Raw genomic sequence first — 19331 nt, 5'->3', positions numbered from 1 at the left:
TGCTTTTTCTTAGTTCTATTGTTTCTATTCTGTAAAACCGCAAAACTCTTGTTAGTGCACACCTTTAACTACTTGGCTTTGTTATATCATTCCCATAAATTATTTCACTCTAATGCTCTCTTTTGAATGTTCTGCTGAAAGCATTGGTATAAACAGATCACTTGTCTTGACATGTTGAAGCATAACAAAACATACTCTTTATTAAGTTATTAGTGACTTAAATGTGAAGAACTAAATAAAAGACTAAATAATCAGTTAAAGACATAGTTTTAAAGATTAAAAATATTTTATTTAAACTTTTCTTCATAAACACTTTTAACTTTTTTTCAATTTAAAAACAGAATGGATAGCATAAACATGTTGAATAGATTATATCCACGGCTTGGGAAAAAAAATTACCTGACAAAAAATGTAAAGGCTTTCAAAACATGTATAAAAGGCAAACCTTAAATCATTCTAAGACTTTAATATCGGCCCTAGGATTATTTGACTACTGGCCCCAAAGGTACCTAAAGGTCAAAATATTTTTCTATCGACAAAGTATGCCCAAGAGCATAGGGCATATACAAGTTAGGTTAAAAGAAAAGAAAGGAAAAGAAGAAAAGAAAGGAAAAGAAAAGAAACAGAAAGAAAAGAGAACCTTTCTGGTCACCTCTTCAGAACATTCCTTCAAAAAGTAAACACCCAGTCCTTAATGATATACTGATTAGTAACTTTTAATGCAGCTGTTCCCAAAGAAGTCAAAAGAAAGCCCAAATATATTTTAGGATGGAACAGAACTGCTGGCGTTCTCAAGGCTTCTAATATAATAGTGGGAGTTATACCGATACAAGGAAAGGATGGGATTCCCATGAATGATCTATTCCTGTCTATGCCTATAGGGTATTTGAAGTAATAAACTCTTAGAAACTAACTAGAGGGGGATTTATTTTTTAAGATAAATCTCTTTTTAGAAGATATTTATTCCCAAACCAACTCTAAATGTAATTAAACAAATGTGTGAGCAGTCAAAATGTTTAAAATACAAAAACAAAACAAAACAAGAACTGAAAACATGGTAGACAAACAAGAAAACTGGCACTAGCAGTTTCACTGCTCTATAGCCCTCCAATATTTCTAATTTACACTATTGTCTATGTTGTTTTACTTCAGTCTAAAACTTTAAATTATGTATTCTCAAAAGAGCTAGTCTCTTTTGAGAGATAGCTTATAAACTGAAATAACAATTTATATTATAAACTGAAATGTTATAACCTACACCCACATATACATATATAAAAATAGTCCCACAAAACGTTTGACATGTTTAGATTATGCAGCTCAAATAATTTGTTATAAAATATTTTAAAGCTTAGTTTCATGTAATTAAGACAAAACTCTCCATTTTACTTCTTCCCACACAAGTGTGTGTGTTCTTTACTGTGATTCAAGCAAGCTTCCCAGAATGAGGTGTCCAAAGGTGCTGCTTTAAAAAAGATATGTGAAGGGCTCAGTAAGTATTCATAATTAGAGTAACACACAAAGCAAAGCAATGAGGACGACACAGGAAAAGCTATCAAGAAACGCTAAGCATTCTATAATTCTTTGTCTTTTAGAAACCAGTAGCATTTCTTCCAATACAAAACCTTCAATGTGAGAATCTTGTATTTTATGAAAAGCCTGTAGTGCAAGGATTTTCTTTAACATCAAAACTTGGAAGGTCAAAGACATGTAAAAAAAAATTAATAATAAGTGGTGCCAGGTAAAATACCATTTTAAAAAATCAGCTACTTTTTGTGAAGTCTAGTTTTTAAAATGTGAAATAAAGGATGACAGTTTAAAGATCCCAACAGTTAAACCATATAGTTTCAAACCACTTACTGAGTTTTTCCAGAATGACAACCTTGGTCATATACAATGCATACAGACAAAGTAGTTCCAAATGAAACACAGAAAAGCTTGAAAACACTCTATGAGAAATTCTCCATAGTTTAGTATAACAAAAATAAATCTCTTGCAGCTATTAAACCATAATTTTAAAAGGGAATGTAAAGTTATTTGTGGATTTATAATCTAAATTAGAACTACAGTTTCCTCATACATTCTGAACCCAAGCAATAGCAACTAGTCTTAAAGCTCAAAACTGATTACTGCTAAGGTTATAGTCAGACATGACTTACTTGAAGCTGAACCCAGAATTAGTTCAAGTTAAGATTTCATGAATTTTCTGAAACAATCGTTGACCTTGGCCTTGTATCTTCAAAATGGAAGAGCAAGAATATTCAATTGTTTGTGTAGATGTTAACCTACACAGGACTATGAAGTTGTAACAAAGCAATTACAGAGAACTGCCCCTGGAATATAAAGCCTTTGATACGGGTACCCTGTCTCATGGTCTCTTCTTGGTCGTTTCCAGCAAAAGATATCAAGGCAAATAATGAAGATATTATTTTATTTAAAGCAACACATATAAACTACTAAGTATATTAGAAAACAAGGTGGCTAACCTAATTTATAGTTTCCAAAAGCAAAATAAACGTATTTTTAAAATAAAAAAATTTTACACACATTCTAAGGGAAACTCAAATAACAAATTTTATTTTCAGAAATCAGAAATAAATGAAAGGCCACCTAATGAAAAATGGAAGAATCATATGTAAAAGAAGTCATTATTTTGATTCCTGAAGGGAAGAAAAGGTTTTCCTTTTTAAAAGCTACTTGTATACCTGACACTTTCTAAAACTCTAACACCTCTGCTCTGGTTTTACAGTTTTGAAAATCAGGCTTTGCTCACACTATGAACTGCAGTGTGGAAAGAGGGGGAGAAGAAGAAACCAAAATCTTCACATTTCTATCATTTCACACTTCCATTCTATAGTCAATGGTGCCAGCAGCAAAAATAAAACAAAACAAAGTAACTAGAAAAATTTATACAATAGCAGCCATATAGAAGGCATTGCAATATTGCACCAAAATCAGAGATCTGGCAAGCTATGCCAGGGTTAGCTTTCCTCACACACAGACTACTCACGAGAAAGGGCCGTCAAGCACATCAATTTCAATGATCCACTTACAGATCATTCTTGTTTAATTTTTTTCAGCTATATTTCCTTCCTTCGCATTTAAAGAGTTGAAGTGTACAGCTAATCCTAAACCATTTATTATTATAAACGCCTTTAAAACAACTATTTGAGACTCATTCCAAACTTTCTGGTGACTATCCTTCATGCTAGTAGCTTCCAAAAACTTAAAAAAAAAACAAAAACAAAAACAAAAACAAAAATCAAAAACCCACATTGAGGGTTGACATCTCTCTAGTGCCAAAGACTATTTTTGTACAAACTGAACAAGCAGTTACACCCAAAGTCAGTTCCTTTGACGGTGAGGTAAGGAATGAGTAACACAGTACAACTCATTCCTTACCTCTCAGTCAAAGCTGAGCTCACACTGGAAGAGTTGCTGGCCCACACTCAACACCTGCAGCAGCCTGGAGAGAAACAATGGGAGCCGCACTTCCTTTTCAGGGCTTTTACTTAGGAGTGTGGTATTACCTAATTTTTCTTTAAAAGTGCGTGCATGATGCAGGGTCAGAGCTTGACACGGACCACTCCGAGTCTTATTAAAACAGAGCAATCAACATTAAATGGACTGCAAAGAAAAACATTTTTAAACAAGAAAAAGCATACATCGACATGAAATATTAATGTTTAGTTTTGAAAACAAAATGCCAAACAGTTTTTGTAAAGCCATACATGTTTCAGAACTATGAGTTCAAATTTTACTGAACCAGTATGGACTGACAATAGACTACTTTGATACCAAATGAGGACTCCAGTTATTTTAACTTTCTAAAAACAGTAATACATTAAAGACATTACATCTAAATTTCAACAAGTATGGCGAACTGTCTGTGCAAGTGCACTAGCTTAAAAATATAGAATCGTAACCACGCATAAAAGGAGTGTGCCTTATATATTTATCGGATGTATATGAGTGTGGGTATGCTTTCACTAACGCAATGCACATAAGAGAAGGCAGCTTAGAAATAGTGTTCTGATAGAAAAAACTTTGTAGAAAATTTAAATTTTTGCATTTTCAGCAAAAAGCCATGCAAAAAGGTCAAGAGTTTTAAACTTTTAAATAATAAACCAAAACATATAGCAGACTAAAATAATTTCCAAAGAGTTCAAATAGAGGGACTGAAATCATATCCAGTGACACTTACTGGGTCTTCTCTTAGACGATGCACAAATCCTACACTAACATCTGAAAGAAGTGTTTAAAGCAGAAAATCAACTTCCCAGGTAAGTGGAGCAGTGTATAAACTGCTTTTGGAAGTAGTTTCAAGAGCTAGTGCTTCAAATGAACTTATTGCATGAATCTGAGGCCACTGAAAGGAAAAGAAAGATGCTAGCACAGAATGAAAACTTACAATATTAGACCAATGGCTTTGATAGTAAAACTGGTGAGGTTTTTCTTTATGCTTTTAAACTACTGTATCACAAATGCTTTATTTGCCTTTTCCTTTTTAGGGAGAAAGATGTCATCAGTTGCAACGCCTAACCTCATCCAGTACATAGTCCGGAAAATGAAGGTTGCACACCTGTAAACCATCCAGCTTGCAGGGCATCCGAGGGTACTCATCTTCTTTCCACTTATTTTCATCTGGATCAAAGGTGAGAATGGAATCACTGTAATGACCATTATAACAAAGGCCTCCAAGGACCATTATCTGTTTGTCCAGCACAGTCACACCATGACCACTTCTACCAATTGGCATGGAGGCCAAGATGGTCCACTGATCGGTATCTGGGTTGTACACCTCTGTGGAAGGGCAGCCCTGAGATTCAAAAGAGGCCCTCAAGATCACACAGACACCACCAAAGACATAAAGCTTGCCGTTGTAAGAGATCATCTTGTGAAAACATCTGGCATAATTCATCTTGCTCTTATTCTCCCAGCAGTTGGTGACTACTTGAGTTCTCCTGGTCCGCTGTTCTATAGTCCCTTCTTTACTGGGGTCAAACACACACACCTGTTTAGATGTGGAAGATGAAGTAATTCCTCCAGTGATAAACAACTTGTTATTGAGCACTGTCCCCTCATGTCCGTATTTGTTAACTGGATAAGGATCTACAAATTCCCATTTATCATTAGTGATATCATATCTTTCTGTTGAGTAGAAAGTTTCATCTCTTGTTCTGCCTGCTACAGCATAAATAAACTTTCCAATAACACCAACAGCAAATTCTGAACGGGGTACAGACATGTCTGCCATACGCAGCCAAGAATTTTGTCTTGGATCATACCTGAACACTTTCGAAGAGGCATGGAATTCACCATCAGGGCCTAGTTCTTCTCCACCTAGCAGGAATACAAAATTATTGACAATAGCAAGGCAGTCTGGCCTTAGAGGTACTTGGGGGCCCTCCAGTTCCCACCAGACTCTTGGTTTTTTTAACAGAAGTATTTTGCTATTAACCATGCTATGTCCAATCATTCCTCGGAATACTGTAGTCTGGGGTTTGGCAGAACGAATACGGCTTGATTTCATGTCCAACAAGGGCTGCTGGTGAACATTTTGGAAGTAATTCAATGCTTGGTCAACTTCATATCGGAGCTGCCGGGAGTATCTATAAAATTCTGATGTTTTAACCTAGGAATACAAGTAAAAATATTCAACCAAAAGATAAAGCGTAAACAGAAATCAAACTATTAATGCCTACTAAATGATCCAGATATTATTGTAAGACTCCTTTGCTAAAACTGTGTTTCCTAGCAAAATTATCTACTTTGTTTTCTACAAAGCTTTCTCAATGTAATTATTTTTATAACTTGCATTTAGAATTTTTATAACTTGCATTTAGAATCACATATATATGTTCCCAAGTTTTTAAAAGTAAACAATCTTTAAGGCACAAGTGAATTTTTAAATAGAACAAGAGTTATGGAAAAAGTATACCAGACACCTATTGTAAGGTTAGGCCCTAGGCTACAAGTGGGGATAAGTTCAAACACAGGGCTGCACAGTAGAAAAAAACCACATCTGCAGTTTTCTTAACTAATGATAATATATACCATAAAACAACCTCACGTGCATCATTTGGAGAGTTGTGGTGGTGAGTTAGTGAAAACTTTATATACATATATAATTTCTAGCAGAATTTTTTTACATAAAGACTTTGTCTGTTCAAAGCCAGCCTTGTCTACAGAGTAAGTTCCAGGACAGCCAGAGCTACAGTGAAACCCTGTCTCAAAAAAAAAAAAAACAAGAAACAAAAAAGCACAAAAAGGGGGACTTAGTATGACAGCAATGATTCCTACAGTAATAATTCAGCAAACAATAGGTCAACCTTTCCTTTCTATTTTTGGAACTAGAACTACCCTAAGATATAAAGATAAGTGGGAGAAGTGGTTTATTTCCTCAAAAAAACGTAAGATGTATTTATAAAAATGAAAACATAAATTGGTCAACAGTTTACAAGTATGAACACATCTCTCTGTAGTGGAACTTTAGATATAGGTGTAAGAACTTATCAAATCAACCAAAATACCCAAGAAATCCTTTGTAAAAGAGGATGCTAGAAACCTAGAAACCAGTGGGGGGGGGGGGAGATCCTGCTTGTTAATGACAAGGAGGCAGGAAGATCTTACATTTGAACAGGAGAAATGAAACAGTGTGGAAAGAGAGAAAATCTCTAAGATGAGAGCAAGAGATGGATCTTTGTAGTGAGTACTTGCCTACTATGCGGCAAGGTCTTGGGTGCCTTCTTCAGCAATGGAAACAAGTCTACAGAAGTCCATGACTAACAAGTAGAAAAGTGAAAACTTTAATGTGATTTGTGGATTTAAACTTGAGGAATTACACAAGAGTGGTGGATCATCAATATGAGAAAAGCAGCTAGCTTAGGAAAAGTGTTCAATTCCCTGGCAGGGTGCTAAATGAGTAAACTTCTGAGAGTGTGGAAAACACAAAATGAGAGCTCAAGAAAAAGTCAAAAGCAGGCAAATGAGATATTTTTCTCCTCCCTTCTTAGGTTTCTTTCATTAATCTATCCTATCATTAATTCTCTCAGATAAGTCCAAAATGATAGACAATACAATAAGCAATCAAAGTTAAATGTTTTCTTAACTGTATTCAATATAACTGATTTCCTCTGTAATTCCAGGCATTGCATTTCTTTCATATGGAGGTTCTCTCTCCATGGGCTTCACTAAACTAGCAAAGGCAGAACGTTCAGCTTGTCTAATTCCAGAAGATGGGAAACAGGAGCTGGGTTGGGGATTTTGCATGTATAGATCTTGCTAAATTATTCCACCTGTGAAAGAACAGTAACAATCCCTGATTTCCTGCTAAGAAAATTGAGGCTTAGGATATTAAGTGGCTTGCTCAAACTATTTATATATCTAAAAGTGGTAGATCTGGGATCCGAAGACAACTTTACTCTGAAGTTCATATAACTTCCAGCATGTCAGGAATACAGCTTCTGTTGTTTTAGAAAAAAAATCCTTAACATATGCATTAATTTAAAAAAAAAAAAAGCAAGAGACTGGACCTAATGAATCTTTTCAAAGAAACTATAACTGTCTTTAAAAAAAACTATCACTTAGGAGGCAGAGACAGGTGGATCTCTGTGAGTCTGGGAACAGCCTGGTCTACAACCAAGCTTCAGGACAGTCAGGGCTGTTAAACAGCGAAACCCTGTCTTTAAAAAAAAAAACATACAAATAAAACCAAACAAACAAACAAAAACTACGAGTCATGCCTGGTGTGTTGGTGCACGCTTTGTGATCTTGGCACTTTGGAAGGAGAAGCAAGGGGCTCAGAACTGCAAGGCAATCTTTGACTACATAGAAAATCTGAAGCCAGCCTGGGCTACATACAATTCTGTCTCAAAAAACAAACAAACAAACAAAAAAAAACAATCAAAAAATCCCTACACATTCAGCTCAATTCTTTCTAGCAACACAATTGTAGAAAATTTCAGCAAATAAAAACTGTAAATGAGGGAGGCAGGAGAGATGGTTCAGTGGTTACAAGCACTGACTTCCAGAGGTCCTGAGTTCAATTCCCAGCAACCACATGGTGGCTCATAACCTTCTGTAATGGGGTCTCATACCCTCTTCTGAAGAGAGCAACAGTGTACTCACATACATAAAACAAATAAATAAATAAATCTTTAAAAAAAACATTTAGAAAATGTAAATGAATGATTACAAAAAGGAAAAATATGAAAAAGATGCCCAAACTTTTGCTAGTTTTACCTCACATTTAAAAACACCAGTGAAGAACCAGAGAAAAAAAACCTGAGCTTCAATCTCTTATGAAAAACAAACGGGATAGTGATTCTGTTTTAGAAAATCCTTAAATAACATTTACTAAGGATAACTATTATTTATTAACATGGAAAATGCTCACAAAATATTCAGTCAGTTATTTTATTGGTACTGAGGACTGAGCTCAGGTCCTGAATGCCAGGCAAGCATCTACCAACCTACCAACTAAGGTTCTGCTCACTGTCTAAAGAACAGTACCCCGGCACTACAGCAATTAAATACACTTATGTATGTTTATTTATGTTAATACTGACTCTCTCTGGAATTTCACAAACATTTTTGGTTCTTTGTTTATTGTATATCAGACTTTTTTTTTTTAATTTCCACTTTAAAACAGGTCTCAAAGAGTTGGGGGTATATAGCTCAATGGAAGGGCACTTGCCTAGCATATGTAAGCCCTGGGTTTGGTTCCTAGTACCCTGAAAAAAATTTAAAACCATTAAAAGTCTACTTCAAGCCAGGCATGGTGGCACATACCTGGAATCTAATCCCAGAAGGCTGAGTAGAAGCCAGCCTGGATTACCTAGTGAAATCCTATCTGGAGATGTGGAGCAGAGGGGCAGACATAGTAGTTTAAAACTTCATTAGCAAAAATGAGTATTTTCCCATTTTCCTTTCCTATTCATTTTTTCTATAAATTCCCTAAAAAAAGTGCTTTATCCATTTATCATTTCCTTACTGATTTGTTGGAATGAAAAGTCCATACTCAAGTAAGTCAACAAGAATTAACATGATGAAAGGTATAATCCTCCAGTCAGAAAGATAAAGAGTTTAAGAACATCTTCAGCTATATAGGAAAATGGATGCCAGTGTGAGCTACAGGAAACCCTATCCTGAGAAAAGAAAAGAGGGATGGACAGACAGATGAAGGAAAAAAGAAAAAAACATAAAACTAAATTAACAAGAACTACAAATCTCAAATTACATACTTAAGTTATCTACGGTGTACAACCAGTGGTCTGGGTACTACACAATTTCCAAACTATAGAAGTTTGTCCAGTATAGAGATTAAACATCTTGTCAAGCAATCCAGTATGGAGATTAATCATTCAATTTAGAAAAGTTCTGAATTGGGAACACATTAGTAGTACAACTCTGGAGTTTTAGTATTACTCGGGTAGCACTAGCGCCTATGCTTCTTACCTCCTCTGTGGCAGATGACTGAAAGAGCCAATGTGTACAGGATCTACATTGCTTTCTGTCATGTGCCTATGTAGCAAAATCATTAGCTGCTATGTTAGCAGTTAGTCTCCAGAGTAAGGTAGAAATGAGAGGAACCTACTTTGGACCAAACCCTGAAGTAGAAACTTGGTTAGTGATGTACTAACAGACTACTACTCTACAGAAAGCAGCCTTGTTGTTTGGAGATGGAGAAAGGAAAAAGGTTTGCATACTAGACAGGTAGCTTTCAAGGTTTTTCAAAAGAAAACTTTGCAAGGAAACTTGGGAAGGCTTGGAGGCAAAACACACTGATAAGAGGGAAAAAAGTTTAAAAACTGATGCAGTGCCCATAGAGTTATCCAGAATTCAGATGTTAAATAAGCTCATGGAGCAAATATTATAGAGTGGAATGAAACTGTAAGAATGAAGGAATATATGCTGGTACTTTACAAAATACCAGATACTAAGCAAACAACAGCTTAGAGAAAGTAAAAGCTAGAAGACAAAGTAAAGTCTGTCCCCCATGAACTACTTAATGTATTAATAACAACAAAGAGGAAAAGCCTCAGGTGGCACACACCTTTAATCCCAGCCCTTGGAAGAGATAGATGGACCTCTGCGACTTCTAGATATACATAACAAGTTTCAGGCTAGCCAGAGACCCTATCTCAAAGAAAAAAAATAACAGAATGAACTATAGTGTTTACCATTATTTTTACTGCTTATATATGGCATGTGAATATATAACGTACTGACAGATGTTCAAAATGTTAAATGAGGAAAAGCAATGACCACTACACATAATCTCAAACAATAAAAATCAGTTGTTCTACAGTTGAAAGCATATATGGGGTCTGTATACGTGTTCAGTACTCAACTACCAGCAAGCTCTTGGGGTCTACCCCGTTTTGATTCTTTCTATATAGGTTAGAATTGGGGTCAGAATATGCAATTTTTACAAGGATCAGAGCCTTCTTTTGTACAAATCAGTAAGAAGGTATCTATTTCTCCCAAACCAGGACAACTGGACCTCTGGAGTTGATAAGCCTTCTGCTACTGGAGGCAGTTCAGTTGTGGTTACCAGCAGGAACAATAGATGGGGATTCCAATGTCTCAGAAGGCTAGGCTAGATGACCTGACACATTCTAACCCTGGCTCTTAGAGATCTCATCAAACTGGTCTACCTTACCTGCTTTGGGAATCATTTTCCAGTCTTGCATTTTATACCCAATCTTCTACTTTCTTTGTCCTCTTCCCCATTCATTCTATTGTGCTCCTTTGAAACCTGGGTTCCAAAGAACTTAAGAGATGCACTTCAATTCTATGTTTAAGTTCAATCAAAGTGTTCTACCTCTAAGTCCCCAATAACAGAATTCATGCCTTTTAAAATAACTAATTCAAAGATCTTCCAACAAAAGAAATTTAGTTCCTATTTCTTTCAGCCAAAGCAAATTCTAGATCTGCTTTGTTCTTTCCCTAAAACTACTTAAAGCTGTGCTTTTCAAAACTACTCAATATCAACAAACACAACCAATTCCTTCTTTCATTGTGGAGCTAAAACTAATGCCTCTAAATCTTGGCCTAAGTAATTTTATACGCACAAGCATGCACTCTACTTTAAAACAAAAAACATAGGGATGAAACGGTATGAAAGAAATCCTTGAAAGTGTATTCATGATGAGACATACCCCCAAAACAAATGCAATTCATCTTTTCAAAAAACAAACAAAAAAAGGCATTTCTCCCATCATTCATTCCTCATGTAACAGCTTAGCCACCTGTATATCAGGCACTCTCAAAAGACAATTATAGAAAGGATGACATATCTTTCATGTTTTGAAATACTTTCCTTCTCTATTCATAAAAAGCTGTCTTGTTTTAATACTTGGAAAGATTATCACTTTCCTATTTTCATAAGTTAAGAATTTTATATACAAGTAGCATTTTGTTTTAAAATAAAATCCAGGGACATATGAATAACCTCTTAATAACAGTGATCTGAATCTTTAGTTGGCCATTTCCTCTTTCCAATTTAATATAATCATGTGCATACATATATGCATAGTTAGGAAAGGAAGAAATATGACAAAGGATTAATTCTGATTGTAGTTCCTTAAAAATGTTGAAACAGCTAGTCATTAGAACAGAGTAAAAATTGTTTCTTCTTAAAATATAGAATCCATTTTTAAATAAGCAAATTTAAAAGGTAACGTGTTTTTATTACCTGTAGTTGTGAGAAGTAGAATGAACTTGTACTGTACTAAGCACTTCCCTATAGTAAAGGGAATATAATTATATTACTAGATTTAGCTCAAAATCTGTGGTTTCAAATATCTACCAAAACTGACTACAGTCTAAATCTTAGGTTTTTAAACAACAAATTTAAGATACTATCAACTATTTCATGTTTTCAATCATCCTGGTGATCAAACTCAAGACTACAGATATGATAGACAAGTTCTCTTCCACTAAGCTATACAGCCCCAGCGATGAAATAATTTTTAATGTCTAATATATTTTCACCAAACCAAAGCAAATGTTCTATATTAATATTTCTTTCAGTGTGAGACTCTTTAGATGTTTTCTTCCTTATAGGAAACAGCTGCATGAACAGATACTTCTGACCCTTCCTACATCCAAAAATGCTAACCTAAATCTCAGAATGATGGGTGCAAAAAGTATCATGTGCAAGCTTATATCTTGGTTGTAAATTTCATCCTCACTTCTCTATCAGGATCCAATCTTCTAAAGTGAAAATCTGAAAATAAAAATACAGTACTACCATGGGGCTTATGCAAAAACAGATCTTATTTTTTTAGAAACCACGACTGCCATTTCGTTTCATTTTGGGGTTTTGGTGGTGGTAGTGATTGGCTAGTTTTATAAGATAGGGTCATACTATATAACCTTGGCTGGCCTGGAACTATGTAGCTTAGTCTGGTCTTGCACATCCTCCTACCTCAGCTTCTCAGGTACTAGGAAGTGACATCATACCTGGTTCATTTGATAAAAGTTTTTTTTGTTCTTTTGTTTTTTTGAGACAGGGTTTCTCTGTGTAGCCCTGGCTGTCCTGGAACTCACTTTGTAGACCAGACTGGCCTTGAACTCAGAAATCCGCCTGCCTCTGCCTCCCAAGTGCTGGGATTAAAGGCGTGCGCCACCACCGCCCAGCTTGATAAAAGTTTTGATTCTTAGTAAAATTTGGGGTAGTCTTTTATGTGTTGTACTAGAAAACTACCATGTCAAAGTCTTTATGAAATGCTCAGGGGGATAAGGGTGTGGTTCAGTGATAAAAGTCCTAGCCTAGTATTCATAAGGCCCCGAACTTTGCTCTCAGAAGCAGAAAATATTCAGGATCAAAACTAAAGCTTATATTTATGTGAAATAAAAAGCTAGATGCACCCAACAGTGGTGGTGCATACCTTTAAGGGAGGAAGAGGCAGGTGGATCTCTGTGAGTTCAGGGCCAGCCTGGTCTATAGAGCAAGTTCCAGGACAGCCAGGACTACACGAAGAAATCCTGTCTCCAAAAACAAAAACACAACAAAAAAGCTAAAAGTAAAATGCCTTTTATTAAATAAAACCTTTGTCCTAAAAACAAAATACAGTGATGAAAAGTAAATTCCAATTAGGTGCGGATCCTTTCAAGCTGTAGTTCTCTGATGCTCAGCTCTTTGTATCAGAGAAGGATGGGTTCCAGAACTTTATGCTGATGCTCCTATCTCTTAAAATGGCAGAGTTAACATTTAGTGGTCATTCATGCTCCAGCATGCTCTAAACTATCTCTGGATTGCTTTAATTTCTTTACAACTTCAGTATGACAGAGCACTGTCAGAAACAGTGCATAAAAGTAGGAAATCATTTAAAAACAGTTCTTAATATTTGAGTAGCTACCAGATTAAAGATTAAATAATCTGAAAGTTAAAAAATAGAAGTTAATAGTTTTTTAAAGCTGTTTTCTTTCTCCTTTTTAAAAAAGATTTATTTATTTATAATGTATACAGTGATCTGCCTGGATATATGCCTGCAAGCTAGAAGATGGCACCAGACCTCATTACAGATGATTGTAAGCCACCACGTGGTTGCTGGGAATTGAACTCAGGACCTCTGGAAGAACAGTCAGTGCTCTCAATCTCTGAGCCATCTCTCCAGCCCAAGTTAATAATTTTTACTGTAATTGCACTAATATTTAAATATCACAAATAAGTTCTAGAACTTATAACTTGAAGGATAATTTTCTATTTACAGAATCATTCTCTACTCTCTCTCTCTCTCTCTCTATATATATATATATAGAGAGAGAGAGAGAGAGGCAAGAAAGCCAAATAAAAGATTTAGTCATAAAACTTCTCCAATGGAGACAGGCATGTGATGGGGAGGTATGGGATGTGGAACAGTCAGAGGATGGATGGGGGGGGGGAATAAAATATGAAGTGTAAAAAATAAATTAATTTTAAAAAATAAAATAAAATGGAGACCTATGCCAGAAAGAAAGAAAGAAAGAAAAGAAAAGAAAAGAAAAGAAAAGAAAAGAAAAGAAAAGAAAAGAAAAGAAAAGAAAAAAGGAAAACTTAATTTCAGTGAGTCATGAAGTAGTGCTGCTTAGGGAAATGTGTCTAGTTTTTTGGTAATAAATTTAAAAATGATTACTTCAAACCAGGTAGTGGTGGCACACACCTTTAATCCCAGAATTCAAGAGGCAGAAGCAGGTGGATCTCTTGAGTTGGAGACCAGTTTGGTCTACAAAGGGAGTTCCAAGACAGCCAGGGTTACACAACCTGTCTCAAAACAAAAACAAAAAATAAATAAAAGACTTCAAGGCCTAAAATATAAACATTCCCCTTGTTCCTAACCTTTTCTCCAGTCATTTTGACACTTGACCTTTCTTAAACTTTTCCCAGCAATGGTAATGAACCCAGAGGCTTGCCTCCACACTAGGACAAGCTCTCTACACATTCTGTCCCCTTTAACTCTTTCATTTTCTGTTTTTCTACCATCTCTTCCAATTTATTAAAAAGGGTTACTTCTCTTCCAGATCAGCAAAGAGGGCCTTACACTCCCGATTTTGTTTCATTTTTCTTATTGAAATGCTTTTTCTTTGAAAACAGTGTCTCACATAGCCGTCACTGACCTCGCCCTCACTGAGATCTACCATGCCTGGCCCAAGCATCAACTTTCAAACTCCTGTTTTCAAGAGATTCCTGTCTACTTACTACACCCCCCTAACACACTGCTTTTCCCAAGGCTCTAACAGCTGTCAACATCTAGGCTTCTGACATTGTTGAAAAAACTGTGAGCCCAACTGAATCCAAGTCAGAGGGAGAAAAAAAAAAAAGGCACTCTGTATGCACAGCAGACTTTAAAGCCTAAAAAACACTGTGGGTCATTTTTTTCAAACTGCATATGGGTTAATTCCAGGCATCTAAGCCTATGGAGCCTGGGAGTGAGGATTAGCAAAAAGGAGACTGATGTAACTGAGAAAACTCACTTAACATTGGCCTAGTTCCCAAAAGAAAATACACCCATTATTGTTTTTACTCGAAGGGCTAGATGAGCTAACTGTTCATATAAGCAATTTCAAATTCTAGCTCCATAAATACTATTTAATATCTAAAGATGATTTTAAACTTTTTCAAGCACAACTCAAGCTTATTAGAATTTCTGGTCAAATGCTCATTTTTTTTCCTTTAAAAATATTTTTTACAGGGCTAGAGATGGCTTCATAGGTAAGAGTACTGGTTATATAAGAAAAAGTCTGAGTTCAAATCCCCCAGTACCCATGAAAAACCTCAATATGGCCAACATTGGGGGTCAGAGAACAGCAGGTTCCAGGAGCTCACTGGCTGGCCAGCCAGCCTGGCCAAAACGGCAAGCTTTAAGTTTAGCAAGAGACTCTGTCTCAAAATCTAAGGTGGAAAGTGATAGAAGACTTCTGATATCCTCCTCTAGCCTCTATGTACATGTACACAGACTCCTACATAATACACAAATACTTAATACACATGTGCACATACAATACATATACACGGGCTGATAAGATGGCTCAGCGGTTAAGAGCACTGACTGCTCTTCTGAAGGTCCTGAGTTCAAATCCCAGCAACCCATAGTGGCTCACAACCATCTGTAATGAAATCTGGTGCCCTCTTCTGGTGTGTCTGAAGACAGCTACAGTGTACTTACATATAATAAATAAATAAATCTTTAAAAAAAAATACATATACACATGAATTGTCAACTACAACACTGTTTCTTATGTATTTCTAAAATTCTGAGGGCTACAGGGAAATTTCCACATATTCTAGCTCTAATTGAAGTCATTAGATATAAACAAAGTTTTTTCAGAGGTTTTGATTAAACAATGTTAAGATTACAAATAACAGTTTGGTAGCTGGACATAACTTTTACTTAGGACAAGAACCAGATTAGTCAACATGTTCCAAAACATACATGAAGGGATTACAGAGAGCAAGAATAGCATCTTCGCTTTATTGCATGGGCTGTACTTCAATGAATAAGAATATCATACCCCAAGCATGAGATCAAGAACAGTGTTAACAGTCCACTGAATGCTGTGTACATCAACTACATTGATGGAGAAACTGTGGAGGGTTAGTGTTTAATGGAAAGCACTGACAGCTACTATATTCTAAGGTATACTTCAGATACTCAAACTTTCATCCTTGAATTCTACCAGTTTCTAAGTGACTTCAGGATGCTTTATAGCCTTATTTTAAAATGTTGCTTTGATTTTTGAGTGTGTCTGCATATATGTATGTGGAGGCCAGAGATCGACCTTGGATGCAAGTCTTCTGGAATTATCCACCTGTTTTTGAAACAGGATTTCTCACTGGCCTAAAATTGGCAATTTAGCCTAGGCTGGGCAGCAAGTGCCCAGGGTTCTGCCTCCTGTATATTCAGATTATAAATGTGCAATATCAAAGTGGGCTTTTTATTCTACCTCCACCCCCACATGGGTTCTGGGAATCAAACTTGGGTCCTTATGCTTGCATGGCACTATACCAATTGAGCTATTTCCCCAGACACCAAAATATAAGTTTGCTGTTATTATTTGGTTTAGGTTTGTTTTGTTTTTTGAGATAGAGTCTCACTTTGTAGCTCCTGAAACTATGTAGACCAAGCTGGTCTTGAAATCACATAGATCTGCGTGGCTCTGCCTCCTAAGTGCTGGGCTTATAAAGGTGTGCCCACCATGTCTGGCTCAAATTGAAGCTTTTAACTCTAGGTGAACATTATGACACAGGCCTGTAATTTCATAATTCAAAAAAGCCAAGACAGGAGAACTGCCACAAATTAAGCCATCCTGGGCTAGCTAGAATGAGATCCTGCCTTAAAACATCAAAGTGTTAGAAAGCTTTTCTGAAGCATTGTTTTCACTGACTCTTGAATTAATTTTCACTAATAAAGGCATATTTTAAACTAGCAAAATTGCCAGAGTGGTAAATATTCTATTACATGTATGTGGGGATGTACATGCCACTGTATGTGGGTGAAGGCCAGAGGACAACACTCTCCTTCCACCATGTAGATTCCAGGGATTGAACTCAAGTCATCAGGCTCGGCAACAAGCACCTTTACCCATTGAACCATCTTGCCAGCCTAAAGTAGTCTTAATTTTTATAAAAATAAAGATTTATAAAGTCTATTACCAGTGATAGAAAAGTACTATTCTAAGTTCTATACATACAACAAATATACATTATGACCTTTTCTCCTTAAAAACATTAGCTGTGCATTTTAAAAACTCTAGGGACTCATATAGCCCAGTGGCAGAGTATATGCCCTTGGGTGTGCTAGCACACAAAAATTTTTTAAATTTTATAGAGATCCAATTTGGGGGTAAAACAGTGAATTATGCATAATCAACAAGGAAAAAAGCACACTATGGAGTCTGAATATCATGAGGTAGTTCATAAAACAAAGTACTTAAAATAAACATGATGGGTTTATATAAAGCAGAAAACATCTATACTGTCTGCTTCCTTAAACACAGCCACTAAAACTAAACAGAAAGGTGAACTAATCTGGTTTTCTATCTTCATAGGACTTAATAATTTTGAAGTTAATTTATATCAATGTAGTATCAAGAGGGCCAACGGCATGCTGAGTCTTACCTATGAACATTTATAATTTATGAGAATGTTCCAGGCTCACAAATGTTAAAATATGGACTTGCATTTGCCTAGAATGTGGAAGACCCTGGCTCACTCCTCAGCACCACCAAAATAAAAAATGTTAACATGGCACTAGACTATTTTGTCATTATTTTCTGGTTTTATGAAACAAGATCCTATACTATAGCTCAGGCTGGCCTCAAACTCAAGGCAATACTCCTGCCTCAGCCTTCCAAGTACTAGAATCACAGGAGTGAACCACCTATGTCACTGTTTAAAAAAACAAAAAAACACAAAAAACCAGCAACAGATATGTTTCTAACCAATAATTTAACAATTTTGTTGCCAATAAGATTTTTTGTATAAAATGTAATTTTGCCAAAATGTATTTACTTAATTTATTCTATTTATATATGTGTGGGCACATGCATGTGCATGCCATGGCATGTGCAAAGGTCAGAAGACAACTTTTGGAAGTCAATTCTGTCCTTCCACCACTTAGGTTCCAGGGATGGAACTCAGGTTTTCAGCCATCTGCCAAACCCAGTATTGTTTCTTTTCTTTAAGCACAACATGGTGGCACATGCCTTTAGTCCTATCCCTCCAGAAGCAGAGGCAGGAAGATAACTAAGTTCTATGCTAGCCTGTTCCACAGAGCAAGTTCTAGGACAGCCAGGGATACACAGAGAAACCCTATCTCAAAGGAAAAAAAGAAAAGAAAAGAAGAGAAGAGAAGAGAAGAGAAGAGGAGAAGAGAAGAGAAGAGAAGAGAAGAGAAGAGAAGAGAAGAGAAGAGAAGAGAAGAGAAGAGAAGAGAAGAGAAGAGAAAAAAGGAAAGGAAAGGAAAGGAAAGGAAAGGAAAGGAAAGGAAAGGAAAGGAAAGGAAAGGGAAAAAGAAAACAACAACAAAAAGCCAGCAAAGTAGAGTGGGTCACAATTGTAATGGTAATGAATGGTAATGAAGCTAAGATCGGAGGACTGACTCAAGTCCAAGTCTAGCCTAGGCTATACAGTGAGTTCCAGCCAAACCTGGGCTACCAAATGAGACCCTGCCACAAAACAAAATTAAAGCAAATCTTTACTGAAATGCACTGTGATAACTGGCCTTATCTTTGTTAACATTTAAATCTTTACTGAAATTCATTGTGATAACAGGCCTTATCTTTTTCTTAATGGATGCAAAGGTCATCAAAGCTAGTAAAAAATACATGCCAAAGATATATGCTTAAGTAAAAATTGAAATTACAGTTTAGTTTCAAAACTAAGGATCTGAGCCGGGCGTTGGTGGTGCACGTCTTTAATCCCAGCACTCAGGAGGCAGAGGCAGGTGGATTTCTGAGTTGGAGGCCAGCCTGGTCTACAGAGTGAGTTCCAGGACAGCCAGGGCTACACAGAGAAACCCTGTCTCAAAAAGCCAAAAAAAAAAACCAACTAAGGATCTGAAACAGACAAAAACAAATCATGATTTTAAACAACTATGTTTTAAAAGAAACAAGATCTAACTTGGAATATACCTCAATAGTCGAGTGCTTCTTATGTGAAGACCTGGGTCCAACCCCCACCAAGCATCACAAAATTTAAATTAAAAAGATTCTGAAATTGTTAGATTTAATTATATAGTAAAAAAAATGTGCTTTCATACCTTATAGTCTTTCAGGATTATGAATTTCTTAGTTTTCGTTGTTGTTGTTGCTGTTGTTCATGCTAGCACTTTAGAATTCCT

General features: G+C 36.1%; 1 protein-coding gene across 6 annotated transcripts in view; it reads right to left on the bottom strand.

The window, feature by feature from the left end:
* Window positions 1–277: 277 nt before the first annotated feature.
* Window positions 278–19331, bottom strand: part of Klhl15 (kelch like family member 15) — a 43077-nt gene continuing 24023 nt past the window's right edge. For all 6 annotated transcript variants that reach the window (XM_029473267.1, XM_029473269.1, XM_029473271.1 and 3 more), the window contains one exon: window positions 278–5635. In XM_029473267.1, the coding sequence (XP_029329127.1) occupies window positions 4526–5635 (1110 nt within the window). In that variant the 3' untranslated portion in view covers window positions 278–4525. The remainder of the gene's footprint in view (window positions 5636–19331) is intronic.

The sequence above is a fragment of the Mus caroli genome, chromosome X (genome assembly GCF_900094665.2).
Source record: "Mus caroli chromosome X, CAROLI_EIJ_v1.1, whole genome shotgun sequence".
In the NCBI taxonomy this organism is placed as follows: Eukaryota; Metazoa; Chordata; class Mammalia; order Rodentia; family Muridae; genus Mus; species Mus caroli.
Note: the sequence above shows the minus strand (reverse complement) of the source record. Positions and strands in the feature narration are given on the sequence as shown.